Source organism: Tenrec ecaudatus, chromosome 14, assembly GCF_050624435.1.
Source record: "Tenrec ecaudatus isolate mTenEca1 chromosome 14, mTenEca1.hap1, whole genome shotgun sequence".
In the NCBI taxonomy this organism is placed as follows: domain Eukaryota; kingdom Metazoa; phylum Chordata; class Mammalia; order Afrosoricida; family Tenrecidae; genus Tenrec; species Tenrec ecaudatus.
In genome coordinates this window covers 117,080,093-117,094,348 of record NC_134543.1, presented here as the reverse complement: position 1 = coordinate 117,094,348, position 14,256 = coordinate 117,080,093, and the positions used below count along the sequence as shown (strand labels likewise).

The 14,256-nt window shown below is 44.9% G+C and overlaps 1 protein-coding gene across 3 annotated transcripts in view; it reads left to right on the top strand.

Annotated features, from left to right (window-relative positions):
* NEDD4 (NEDD4 E3 ubiquitin protein ligase) overlaps positions 1-12,118 on the top strand; it is a 124,811-nt gene extending 112,693 nt beyond the window's left edge. For 2 of the 3 annotated variants that reach the window (XM_075531839.1, XM_075531840.1), the window contains exons 24-29: positions 46-106; positions 2,549-2,608; positions 2,692-2,799; positions 3,374-3,470; positions 7,805-7,877; positions 8,617-12,112. In XM_075531839.1, the coding sequence (XP_075387954.1) occupies positions 46-106; positions 2,549-2,608; positions 2,692-2,799; positions 3,374-3,470; positions 7,805-7,877; positions 8,617-8,719 (502 nt within the window). In that variant the 3' untranslated portion in view covers positions 8,720-12,112. Of the gene's footprint in view, positions 1-45; positions 107-2,548; positions 2,609-2,691; positions 2,800-3,373; positions 3,471-7,804; positions 7,878-8,616 lie in introns of all 3 variants that reach the window. The other variant, XM_075531838.1, reaches the window with a different exon arrangement.
* The last annotated feature ends 2,138 nt before the right edge of the window (positions 12,119-14,256 follow it).

The window sequence follows — 14,256 nt, the reverse complement described above, 5'->3', positions numbered from 1 at the left end:
TCACTCCATATGAAAAATGTGCGAAATGTTTTGTTTTCCTTCTAGTCTTGTAATACAGTGGCGATTTGTAAACCGAATCCAGAAGCAAATGGCTGCTTTTAAAGAGGTATTCATTTTTCTCTTGTTTGCTCCCCTGTCATTTCAGTCTTTGCCGTAAGTTTCAACTATCGGGCCTTGGCACATCTGAGAAGTGTTAGTATGTAGCTTTTTGAAACTTTAAAAATACACATGTGTATATAGGCATATATAAATTTTTAAACTTGGTATTGTGATCTGGGTGACAGTTTCTGAGGACTGTCATTTTTGTAAGTCAATAATTTTAAGTCGTTTTGCTTTGTGACATTGATTGCAATCACCCCATATAACGTTTGCATTGGATTTTTTTAAGTTAACAAAATGTGCAAGTGGATGGTCCCTGTTAAAATGCCATCGTTCGGCGCAGCCCTGTAATACGTTAACAGTCCACTTCCCTTCTCTCACTGACCCTCACTCCTTCCCAGCACCTGCCCTCACCTTAGCTGGGCTCCAGAGAGCAACGAAGGGGCTGCGCTGGAGGGCTGGTGTAATACACCATGTCTTTTTCTAAATGGGCTCACACTGCACATGTTTTATGACTTACCTTCTTCCCTTGGGAAATGTTGCTTGGCAGTCTCGACTTCATTCCCAATGCAAACACATAATTTATTTAAACTTCCTCCATTGTTAGATACTTAGACTATTTTCAGGACATTCATTCCCTAAGCTAACTTGACCATTCTTCAGCTACTCTTCTATTGGTTAACTATCGGGCACTGACTCTGCCCGATGCTGTCCCGGATTAAAGGACGTGGGTCCAGCTATCGAGAGGGGGGATGAGAAGAGAGCGTTCGGGTGTTGTTTAGGCACAACAGTGGCAGAGGGTCAAGTGATGGCTGGTGCTCTGGGTTAGCTGTCTGGGCTTCACGACACATCTGTATGTGTGCAGTGAACTGTGGACTAGGTTTGCTGGAGCCCATGACTCGGGAAGAGCATGAAAGAGCTCCGTGCAAGGAGACCTGGGACGTCAACATGAAAGGACTGGTTAGTGAGAAAGGAGACGTCAGAGGGAAGGACCCAGGCAGACGAGATGGGAGAAGCGCCAGGAGAAGAAGGCAGGCTTCGGGGACATAGGAGTTTCCACCAGTGTCAGCCTGTGAAGACCTCATGAAGACAGCGGGCCAGAGAGTGTGGACCGGATTTAGCCACAAGCCGTCTGCGATGTTTTCCAGAGCTAGGCAAATTTCAGTAGGTTGAGGAACAAAGGGCAGGTGAAGAGGTGGAGTCAGGAAGTACACTGCACGGACAGACCTTGGCTGTGAAACAAGGCAAGGAGCGTGCCAGCAGCTTTGTTCCACTTGTAAGGTGTCCAAGAGCAAGAACGTGTGGCTTTGAACACGAAGGTGAGCCTGACCCTAGCCATGTTACCTGCAGTCACCTCATATGCGTACGTAAGTTGGGTCATGAATAAGGAAGATCAAACAAGAAGCTATGCCTTTGAATTACGGGCTAGGCACAGAATATTGAACTACTGTAGACTGCCAGCAGAGCAAACAAACCTGTCTTAGAGGAAGAACAGCAGAAGGCTTTTTAGAATCCAGGAGGGTGAGGCTTTGGACTTGTTATCAGGAGAGACTGGTCCCTGAAAAAGACATCATGCTAAATCAGTAGTTCTCAACCTTCCTCATGCCACGACCCTTTAATACAGTTTCTCCTGTGGTGGTGACACCCCCCCCCAACCTTAAAACTATTTTCATTGCTACCTCATAACTGGCATTTTGCTACTGTTAGGAATCGGGCAGCCCCTGTGAAAGGGTTGCTCAACCCCTACAGGTTGAGAACTGTGCGAAGTAAAGTAGAGAGGCAACCAAAAAAAAGAGAGAGAGAGGCAGCCTCCTCTCCAGGAGACGGGTTGACACTGTGGCTGCGACAGTGGTTCAGACATCGCAACAGTGTGAGGATGGCCCAGGACCAGGCAGTGTCTGTGCTGCTGTGCGCAGGGTCACTGCCCTTGAGGACCGATTCAAGGACACGACAACGACACGACATGACAGACATTTACATACAAGAGGAGTGTATGAGCGAAGAGGAGCTTGCGTGAATGGCCTCCTGAGGAAGCGCAGGTGAAGAGACTTGCCGGCTAGAGAAAGTAGCACCTCTTCCACTGCGGTGGGAAAGGGGCAGGATGGCTGGGGGTGCAGTGATGGGTTAACAGAGGCCATGTTACATAACTGCTGTTATCTTCTCACTTGAATAGAAATCGCCTGTGGTAAAGAAGGGTCTTTATGGAAGAGAAGGAGCTTTGAGAAGTAAGGGGACATTAAAAGTAGCTTCTTTGATGACTAAGTGAGAGAACAAACTGGACATAGGCCTGTACCTGCCAGAGTAGGGGTCTTGGTGAGTCTAGTGGTAGAAGCCTACAGGGACGTGGGACCTCACTAAGAGCGCCCAGGTGCTGAAGAATAGGAGTGCCTACTGTCGGGCTAACTAGGTGTTGTTGTTGTTTTAATCTGCGCTTATTTTCTTCTACTAGGGATTTTTTGAACTAATACCACAGGATCTCATCAAAATTTTCGATGAAAATGAACTGGAGGTAAGAAGCATTTTCATCGAAGGACAGGAACTTCGTAGCGATTGTCTTCCTTGTTGACAGTGTGGCCCTCCTTCTTCCTGCAGCTTCTCATGTGTGGCTTGGGAGACGTCGACGTGAATGACTGGCAAGAGCACACCAAGTATAAAAATGGCTATAATGCCAACCATCAAGTCATCCAGTGGTTTTGGAAGGTAATTGGACATTTCTGTTTTCGTAAATGATTCTTTAATGTGATCTAACATGTTTACATCTAGCTCTTGACTGTACAGAAAATTACATAGCCTTACAAAAACTGTCTTTGATTTTATACTAATACATAGAGTGATAACATAGGCTTTCTGGGGGCCATCCTATCCTCCATGCAGACTTCATGAATGAAGTCAGTGCCAAAGTCAGGGTGAGGCACGTGGGTAGCTCCTTAATGAAGGAAAGACTCTTAAGAGAACTTGTAACAACACCTAGAATGTATTCTCTGGGCCGCCTCCCTGGCCCTTCTGAATGTGGTTTTCTGTTTTCTAAAGAAATTTGTACGCCACTCAGTGTCAACAGGCTCAGTTTTCCAAAAGCCATGAACCACATCTGGGAGAGGAATTCTTGTCCCTTTATGATGTGCTCACGCTATTTCAGAGAGTCACAGAAACACAACTAAAAGAAGCAGATGCGTTTAGCAAGGGATTATCATCTATAACGGAATTCTGATCGTTTACTTCTCAGAACAACTTAGTTACCTTTTTCCAACCATCGCTCCCAACTCCTGTCTTGCAGGCTGTGTTCATGATGGACGCAGAAAAGAGGATCAGATTACTCCAGTTTGTCACGGGCACCTCCCGTGTGCCCATGAACGGATTTGGGGAACTCTATGGTAAGGATTTTCCAAAATGGAGTGACGCCAATTGCCTTGTGGGTGACTCATGGTTCTTCTCGTTTCCATCATTGATAGAGAAGCATCTAACTTTAAAAAGAGGAATTAAGATGTTTAAACTAATTAGAAAACACAGAAATAGGCCAAAATATATTTATTCCTTCTGATCCAACAATGAACAGTCCCTAGTGGTGCTGACGGTTCACCCACTCGGATGCGGACCAGAAGGCTGGAGGCTGAATTTACCCAGTGGCACCTCAAGCCAGGCCGGGCCATCTATTTCCAGAGGGGAGAGGGAAAGAATGGCCACTGGAATTCCTGTGGAGCAGGATTCTTCTCGGACTCACCATGAGTCGGAATTGACTCTAAGGAAACTTTTTTTAAAAATTAGAGTGAAGAGGAAAAAAGGAAAACATTAAATGACATGAGTTATTTTCTTGAGCTTTTGATATTATTCCCATCGTAATTCCAAAGCTTCTGATATTATTCCCATTGTAGTTCAAGGCAACATTTAAAGTTCCCTAGCATGTTAACAAGGGTACAACAAACAAACAAGCCAGTTTCTAGTTGAATACTTTTGTAGACATTTGGACTAAACAGATTAAGTATATTGGCTGGGGACTTGTTTTACTGATAAGGTAAAGTGCACAGTATCCAAAACTTACTTGATTGTGCAGTCTTTTATCTTCTTTTTGGTAAGGCTGGAGTAGTAGAGAAATCTTCCTCATTGTGGGAAATGCTAGACGGGGGATAAGACTACAGATCTCTTGACATTCAGCACAGTTGATATTAATGAAGTTTTCTATCAAGTGAAATTCTATATAACCTATTAAACTTAGTTTCCTGTGTACGTCATGTCAGTAGAGGTGACTTTAAAATACATATATATAAATACTGTTTCTGATGTAGACTACAACTTTTCTTACATTGGTTAATAGGCTACTTATTGGAATGGGATTTACTTTTTATGAAAATTGCTTTGAAAAGGGCTAGCTAAAGTCGAAGCCTTGCTCGGAACAATATATAGAAAAACAGAATTATTCTGGGAACTGAATTCTTCATGGTTTCAGAAAACATCCCTGTTAAATGACCTAACAACATGTTTAGTGCTCCTGCCCTACCTCCCAGTTTGCTGCATTGGGCCTTCAGTGTTAGAAGCTTGCAAGAGGCCATCCAAGTCATAACAACTGGTCTGTCTGGGAGCAACAGAGGAATAAGGAGAGTGAGGAAGATGATGAGGACATTATGGACTAGGAAACTAAATGCCTCTGTGAACAACTGCTGCTTTTGCCATGAGACCAGAAGAACTAGATGGTGCCTCGTTACCGTGACTGAACGCTGTGATTAAAAAAACTCAGTCAAGGACTCCCGGTCAAAGAGGGGCAAGTGCAGAACAGAACTTTCCACTGCATGGACTCCAGATTTCCCGCTACTGTGAAAGTGGGTGAGCCCGTGAAAGTCCTACCCTAAAATAAGATCATCTTTAAGTCGCAAACCCAAACTGTTCCCTGAAGTCTTCTGAAAAACAGTCAGTAGCTTAGCTTACCAGTAAAGATGCTCTTCCTTGAGCAGTAGGCTCTGCTCAGGCTCTCTGTATAGGATCAAACTGACATCAGCAACTCAAGGATTCCACGGGACCCTGAGGGGGAAGAGCCACTCGGACAAGGAGGGTGAGAGCGGCTGCCCAGCCTGAAGAAGACATCACCGGCTCAGAACAGAAGATGCAGGACCCGTTGAATCGTTGTCAGCAACATCAACATGTTACAAATAAAGGATATTAAAAGAAATGATGGGGGTGGAGGGAGAAAACATGACCCTCTCTGAAAGGTTCGCCTCCTGTATCTCCTGTGGCTACACAGACTCCTCCTGCAGCTTTGTTGACCTTTGTTTGCAGGACTGTCGGGAGGCTGCTGCTTCTCCACCAAGAGCAACCACACGCCCTGGGAAGAACGCCGCAGGTGCTCTGGTGCCCCCAGGACCCTCACTCTTTGGCTAATTGGATTTCTTAGCCTTTGTCTCGTGGTTTCACCTGACTTCACTTCCACTCTCTCATATTCTTTAGCCAATTAGTAGAGGAAAATAGGACAGGGCAAATAAGTGTCCTTGTCCGTCTCTGAGTGCACTTCCCTGCTTCACACAGCCCACATCTACACCGCCATCCACACATGATTTCATGCACTGTCTGGAATTGGAGGGCGGGGCTGGAATGCCCCCCCCAACAGAGCTTAAGCAGTTTGTCTTAGAATTCTAAATTCAGTTCTAAATTCAGATTCTTATGTGTTCATCTAATGGCACAGTCCGCTGCTCCAAAGTGTTACTACTACAATGCAATAGCCATTAAAAAAGCATGTTAAAATTTGCATCCATTGACATAGAGGGAATGACGGATTGTTGAGTGCAGGGACTCAAGAGACAAAAACTGACGAAAGTAGAAAACCAACAATGACAGAAGTGCTGACGTTTTAACGTCGAACATTATGGCGACAGGTGATGTGTGAAAAGTAATGTTTGATTTTTTGAGATAATTAAATATTGAGAATATTGAGTATATCACTACATTTTATATGATTATAAAAGTGTGGAAGGTTATATATTAAGTTATTAACTACGGCTGACCAGGTAGCTAAGGGTATTGACAATTGGAAAAAGAAGATCTAAGGGAAAACTCTACCAAAAATTTATATATATAGTTTCCAAAACGATTTGTACAATAAGACAAAGTAGCATCGATGTGTAGCATGATCACCAAACATTGCCATTTGTCAGTTCCAGATCATAGCGGCCCTAGAGGAGGGAGTAGAGCTGCTCCTGGAGGCTTCCGAACCTGTAAATCTTTATGGGAGCAGACTCTCCCATGAAGTAGCTGGTGGGTTTGAACTGCTGACTTTGTGGTTCACAAACCCACAGTAACACCATGCTCAAAGCGTTCTCTGTATACGTACACATGTGCACAGAATGGTTCATGACAAGACGGTCACCCAGAAGTGGGGGCTATGAGCCAAAATGGTGGGATCTGAAGTGTTTTCGCCATCGTTTACTGTACTCTTCTGTGTTGCTGTAATTTTTTTACCCTAAGCATGTACTGTTTATATACAAGGTAGTGGGGGTACCCCCCAAAAAAACAAGATTTTTTTCAAAGCTATGTATTTAATTTTTTTTTTATAAAACAGCTTCATCACCATCAAAGTACTCTCCATTACACTTAATACATCTGTGATTCCATTATGGGAAACATTTTTCTTTTTAAATTTTATTTATTTTTTTTTTGTGGGGGGAAACAGTTTTCAAGCTTATCTGTTTGTATGGCTGATAGTACCGCCCTTGTTTTTTTCTTCACTTCTTCTACATCATCAAATTGCTGTCCCTCTTCATTCATGGAAAATTCAAAGAAATCACCCAGAGCAAGGGCAGGTGATTAAGGTGTGTGGGGCAAGAGTGGCATGCTGTTTTTTTTTTCCAAAAACTGACACACTAAGATGGCTGTGTGAGTAGGTGCATTGCCGTGATGGCAAAACCAGTCCCCCGCCTGTCACAAATCAGACCCTTTTTTGTCACACATTATTATGCAGTCTTTTCAGAACCTTTAAATTGAAAACTTGATAAACAGTCTGACTTGGTGGAACGAACTATCCCCCTCACTTAAAAAGAGAGCATCAGGTTTTTTGGGGTGCCCTTCATAGTTACTAGCTCCCGTCCAGCCATTGGATTTCAGCTCGTGGCAGCCCTGTGTGCACAGACTGGACCAAACAGGACTTGCACAGTGTTGGCCTTCCCACAGGGGACCTCAAGCCCTTTCTCATGAGGCACATCTGCATGGTGTTGGAGGGCGAGCCTTTCGGCTCAGAGTTGTATGCTTCACTCTGCGCCACCCAGGAACAGGAACTCCCGTATTACTGACAGAAATAGAACTGCGTGAAAGCTATTCCAGTGCAACTTGAATAGGAAAGAAAACGTGAATTTTCTCCATGTCCCTGCAAAGGCAGCAGACTCTGGAATACAATCATGGACCTCTAGATACCAGCAAAACCATCGTCAGACCCGCCGCCCACAGGGTGGCACTATGCTAAGGCTGGACGGGCAGAAGGCGAACCCTCAATCTAAGTCTGGACGATGATGCCAACCGACACAGCAGGCATCAATTATTTTTCTTTTTTAACAGTTTTTTATTGGCACTTAATCACACAAGTTAATAAATACATCATTTCTTTTGAGCTTAAAGAACCAAGTTAGTTTCCTATGTAGGTAAGGTCTGTGGTAGAAAACGTGGGGTTTGCAGTGCGCCGGGGCTTCCTGTAGAGAATAAATGACACTAGAGGAACTCTTCTTTCTTGTAGGCTCCAACGGACCCCAGTCTTTCACAGTTGAACAGTGGGGTACCCCGGAAAAGCTGCCAAGAGCGCATACCTGGTAAGCAGTGGCTGACAGTAACCCAGGTGCAGACAGGAGGCCGAGTCCGGGCCCCGCCGTTCCGTGGCTTTAGTCATGGCCGTAGCCATGGCAGCCGTGGAGGAGAAAGCGGAGGCGGCCACACTCAGGAACACACCTTTCTGTACTAGTTAGACGTCCTAAATCCGGTAGCCAGATGTTAGAGAAAAACCAAACGCAAACGCACTGCCATCAGTCGCTCAGCCTCACAGGAGCGAGCCCTCGTTCAGATTCATAGGGAACCCTGGTGGCGTTGGGCCCCTAATCACAACGTCAGTGGTTCAAAACCACCAACGGTTCCCTCAAGAGAAAGATGAGGCTCTTCACTCCCATAAAGATTTACAGCCTCAGAATGCCGCAGGGGCTGTCTACCCTGTTCTACAGGATCACTATGAGATGAGATGGTGGGTAGGCCCGTGTAAATTGTTGATCAGATGTTGCCTACAGAGCATGAGTGTGGGGCCTTTCCAAGGGGGCCTGAAACATTCGCTTTTATAAGTTAAAACAGCAGGAACTCAGCCAGTTGGGGGCAAGAAGATCCCACTCAAAGTCATGGAGACGATCCATGCGGCGAGAGAATCCAGTGCTCTCCCTTGTCTCTACCCCTGGTGGTAAGCTGTGTGGTAGGTTGTTCGAATATGGCAGCACCGTGAGTGTGAGCAGTTCTGTATTTATCGTGGCCTTGCAGTGTCTCATGACCGGTGTCTTTGTGTTCTTTCAGCTTTAATCGCTTGGACTTGCCACCGTATGAATCGTTTGAAGAGTTATGGGATAAACTACAGCTGGCGATTGAGAACACGCAGGGCTTCGATGGGGTCGATTAGATTCCAAATGACGACCTGTCCTAGGGCGCTGACGCAATACTATATGCACCGACTCTTGGCTTAACTTACCCAGGAAACTACTAAACACTTGCCATTCATTGATCAGGTATCTTCTCAGACACCTGAGGCGATCATAGGTAAATAAGCATTAGGAGACATGCTATGACAGCTGTTAGTTCAGTCACTCACAGAGAAGGCATTTGCGTTGGCACGGTTGTTCCATTTTACCTTCTGAGTTCACACGCCAGGCCCTTTGTCCTGTGTGCCTGGAGTAGTGAGTTGTGTTCTCAACACTTACCTCTTCTACAGTATTTCCAAGGCAGTTCTTTCTTAAACTACTGAAATTATAACTGTGAAATATTTGCGACAAGTGTTGTGTGTGAAACGTCGGAAGCTCTTTGAGGAGGAAGACTGAATATCGGGGGAGAGTAATTTAATATTGAGTAAATGACAAGAGACCTAGTGCTGCTTGAAGCCACTTATCATTGTGTAGACTCGCCTAATGCACCTTACTGCCCAGGTATCTGGGAAAACCTTGTCAAGTGTGTTACCTAGATCTTTAGTCAACTGACTCACTTTCAAAAAACATTCTTTTTGTTTACTTCATCTTAAAAGTATTCATCTTTGGTTAATAACCCGTTTTATTCAGTGAGGTGATTCATAAGGCAGGTGAAGCAAATTCAAAACTGCAGCGAGTTGAAAAGGATTAAAGCCTTCCTCGGGCCTTGCATAGGTTCATGGGAAGAGCCATCACGGTTTTCATGGTTCTGTGCGGTTCGAAGAATTCCTTCTTCCAAAACGAAACGAAACCTCACAAAACAGTATTTCTGAGTCTGCTTTAAAGAGTTGTGCGCAGTGTACAGTCCTTGCCTTGACAAGTCATTCTTTGTACTTGCACGGTCATGTAGTCAACGTATGTTTACAGGATTCATTATGTTTACAGATGAAGCCCACTTCTGTAGTTGCTTTTTTATATTCTTAGTACTTCACTCTAGTAAAAATAATTGTTTAAACAACCAAAGAGTAGCTATAAGGCGTACTTTGTATGGAATCTATTACCATGTTTCTTATGATTTGTAAAAATGCTGTTTACTGTGGAAATGATGTTTTACTATGAACCCAAAAGTCTAGCAAATGCTTCAGGTAGAATCCAGTTTGAGCCAATCTGATAAACCTAGAAACCATACATCCTGCCCAACACTGGGTAGGCCCCTGGGCGTAGAGGAGGAGTCAGCTTCAGAGAAATCTTGCTGGGCCCTGATCCACCTGCAGCTTAGTGATGTAGAAGTGAATTTATAAACTATCAAGAGTAGGTGTGAGCAGATAAAGGCAAACTGAAAAGTGTTACAGGCTCCGGTGTACCTGCAAAGATTAAAATGGTGCCAAGTCTGTATTGATTTCTGTTTTTCCCCCTTTTTTGATGGTAGCAGCGTTTGAGAGTTTTCCATCTGCCACTTACCATGCGTTTAACACGTTACTGACTCGGCAGCGGCGTTGGTAAAGTGGGAATTCCCAACGGGGAGGACAGGGTGGACAGGTTTAGCAAAAACAAACAAATGACAGGAAGTGTATTTCAGATGGGGCTTTTAAAAATAAAAAGGATTATGCTAGACTGTACCAGATGTGTCTGTGTGCGGGTCTCCTGTTATGTAATCCTCTGTGGGGCTTATGGATCTGAGAATGCATGTAAAAGCCTTAACACGGTCGTAGCGCTTGGTCGGCACTCAAAAACAGCATTTTCTGAAGTTCGGGATCTAAGTCCCCATTACAAGTCTCCCCCACCCACAAGCATACTGGCTTCGGTTTCCGTGTGCAATCCCAGCAGTAATGGTCTAGGTTTGTAGGAATACTGTACAGTTCACACAAGGCCTTCAAAGCCTGGAGGAAATCGCCAGCGGTTCGGGTTCTGCAGAGCACGGGGTAACCCTTGCCCCTCCAAACCATCGCCTTATTTCTGGTTTGATATCTACATTGAAATAATTATCTGGGTAGAGAATGCTCTCGAAAAAAATAATTAAACCTGTTTCCTCCGATGATACCTTGGTGATTGAGGAATGTATTTTAAAAGCGTGTTAGGAGTCGTAATAACACACACACACACACTGAAAGCTGTAAAAAGCCCTCTGCCTGTTGGTTTAAGCTGGCTGGTAGATTCCGGTCAACACCTGGTAGGAATCACTATTTTTGTGACAAAGCAAAACCGCTTCCAAACACTCCAGATTCCCCTCAGTTTTGGAAAAGCAGCTCACACACCATGGCACTGGGTTTTGGCGTACCTGGTTAACCAGCATGCAAGCAAGAACACCAGGGCCAGTCCTAGTGTTCACCCTTCCCAGCTGTGTGAGGCGGCCTGCTGGCCTCGCTGGGCCCCTAGTATTCTTACCTCTCAAATAAGCATAATCATGCCCCCTTAGCGCCAATGCAAGATGGTGGTCAATTCCAGAGGGAAGGGACATTGGAACATACTTTGTTAGCTGTGAAATTCCACACCACCAGAAGATGTTTTGTGCTGACCACCAGATTTTGACCAGTCTGGTGTGCACACAATATGATCCTGAAGGAGAATCTCTTCATTAAAAATGAGAAGACATCTAATCAATTAGACAGCTGATACTGCGTACATAGATACACGTACACAACACATGTATGCACACTAATGCACACACCTATATGTGGGTGTCACTATCAGAATTTATTTTCCCCTTATCAGTAAAGTCATGTTAACGTGAGCCAGTGAATAGACACATCCTCATTACCCAGAACTGAGTGTGAAATAATTTTTTATTAAAATAGCATCCTCCCACATCATTATTTAGATATTAATTATGTGAGCTATGATAGATATCAGAGCTTGGTACAATATAAAATGTCTTTTTATCTGGCTGATTCTCATGTGGGTGCTCCTGTGAGACAGCTTGGAGTAGGGTGGTCATTTAAGAGCTGGGCCAGCTCCAGCCCCCGACCACCCTCCCCGGTGTGCACATGTGGTCAGAGGAACCTGGATGGAGCCACAGCCCTTCCCAGCAGAAAATTATCTCAAAAGCCTTTGGACTTCTACAAAGTCAGCAGGATCATTTTCATACATCAAGGACATCATACTTTTCTAGAAATTGCAGGCATATAATTTTAACCTACATTTTCTCTGTGCTCCAAAATTATAACAAAGACATGAAATTTTTTCAGATGCATTCCCCCTAACTCAAATTTTTAAATGGCATTTGGTATAAATTTTTTTAAATTTGTAACTATGATTGATTGCATATGAATATCAAGTAAAACCATTTATTTTGATGATAAGCCATTTGGCATGTTTTTAAAAGTCTGGATGGAGTAAGTATATAGATTCATGTATCAAATTTTATTGTATAAAGTATAAAATAATTTTTTAAAATCTGGATGCCATAAATAAAGTTATATTCTGGTTTTAAAAAATTGTGACTCGTTTTAAACATTTTCAAGTCAGGCTGGGCGAGACTTCCTTTGCAGTAACACATGGGCATCTCGTGGCAGCCTTAAATGTTGAGCTGATGAACTACCATGATCAGAAGTGCATCACCCCGGTCAATCCATCTCCACGTGGCCAACAGGTCGTGTTCCCAAAGTCTGGTTGTTGTTAGAAGTACCTAGAAGACAAAATAATCAAGTTGTAAATGGACTGGCTTCCAGCTCATTAAAGAGACCTGTCAGCCTTGTAGCATAACCCACCATGGACCGTGTTTCTATGAAAAAGAGGCACTCCAGGTTTTGAGACAAACACATTTTAAACTCCCTCCATTCACGGCATAGGGAAGTTTCCAAATCAGAAGGGACTCTGCACCTTCCCTTCCCCCTCCACCAGCTCCCCCGAAGATGCTCTCAGCCCCGTTGCTGCCGCCGAAATTCAGGCCAGACTTTTGAATCTTAAGCACCAGGCCCCTGCCCTCCTTGCTGCCAGCCCCATGGGCAGGAGTGAGCCAACAGCAGAGCTCATCTGTGGAGGAAGCACTGCTTCGCCATCCATCACAACAGACACCGTTGATTTAGCTGATAAAGGACATGAAACTATGGGGTTCGCATGTCAGGACCTACCTTCAATAGAAAGAAAGGACCTTTTACATGTGCATAATTAGCCTTCTGTTTGCGTTCTGCCCCTCCCTTCCCACAGTCAGTCCGATATAGTCCCTCCGTCACACGCGAGTGTTTCTTGTACACAAATTTAAGCAGGAGATTTTATTACAAAAAGGAAACATGGCTCCCCACAGTCCTAATGGTGCAATGCAAACCCATTAGTAGTGCATGCGGTCTACCCTCACCTAATGTATCAGTTGTGGCCCACAGAGGCACCCTGTGGAAGGAGACCCCCCCCTGAGGGAGACTCAGCCCCGGATCTTTGCACGCCCGTCTGTGTTGTCTCTGGAATGTTCCAGCCCTTCGTTTCCACTTGGTCCCAGAGGGAAAGTGCTGCGGCTGCACACTCATTCCATGTGAACGCTAAGGACACGCTCTTCTTGGCGTACACAACTCTCCCCCATACACGCGAGGGCGCTTTGAGGACCAATCCAAACCCACTGCCATCAGAATGGACCATAGGACAGAGGAGAACAGCCCCCTGATAGTTCCAAGGCTGGGCATCTTTATGGAAACAGACGGCCTCATCTTTCTTTCCAAGGTGGGCTCAAACTGCTGACCTTGTAGCCAGCAGCCCAGTGTGTAACCTGTGCCTCCGGAGCGCCCAGCTTGAGAATACTACTTCGTAGTCTTGTCTTTTCTTAACAGGTGGTCATTTCATACCCCAACAAGTAGATATTCTAGGAATACAGGCTGAATCTGTGAATACTAGCTGTTCCCGTACCTCATGGGCACCTGCAGGGCACCTGGCGCTGCTCCCAGAGGCAGGAGGACCTGCAGTTCGGGAGAGCTCGGAGAATAAACATACAGAGCGAGCGCTCCACTAAGCTCTCGTGCAGTGCTAGCTCTTGCCATAAACACTTCTGAGCACCTCCATTCAATCTTCATAAAAAATTCAGTGAGACAGGTTTTATAAGCTCAAGGACAAGTCACCTGGGGCCGCACAGCTTATAAACTCAGTGAACCAACATCATGTCATTAAACCCAAACCAATCTCATCGCCAGCAGGTCGATTGCAACTCACAGTGACCCCACTGGGTTTGCAAGGCTGCTTTCGGGCAAGGAGCTTTGGTGGCATGATGGTTAAAGCAGTGGGCTGCTAATCAGAGGATCTTTGGTTCCAAGCCATCAGCTGCTCCATGGAAGAACAATGTGGTCATCTGCTTCCATAAAGATTTACAGCCCTGGAAACCCAATCGGGCACAATCAGTCAGAATCAACTCAACTCCCCCCAAAGCAGCTGGGATGTTTGAACTGCTGTCCTTTTGGTTACCAGCTGAGCCCCTTTGACAACTGCACATGCACTTCCTTATCAATTAAAATAGAGTGAAATACATGCCTACCAGAGTGGCTAAAATCTGAGGCACAACATGAAGCGCTAGTGAAGGTGTGGGGCAATAGGATGCTCATTGCTGGGACACGAACAACAA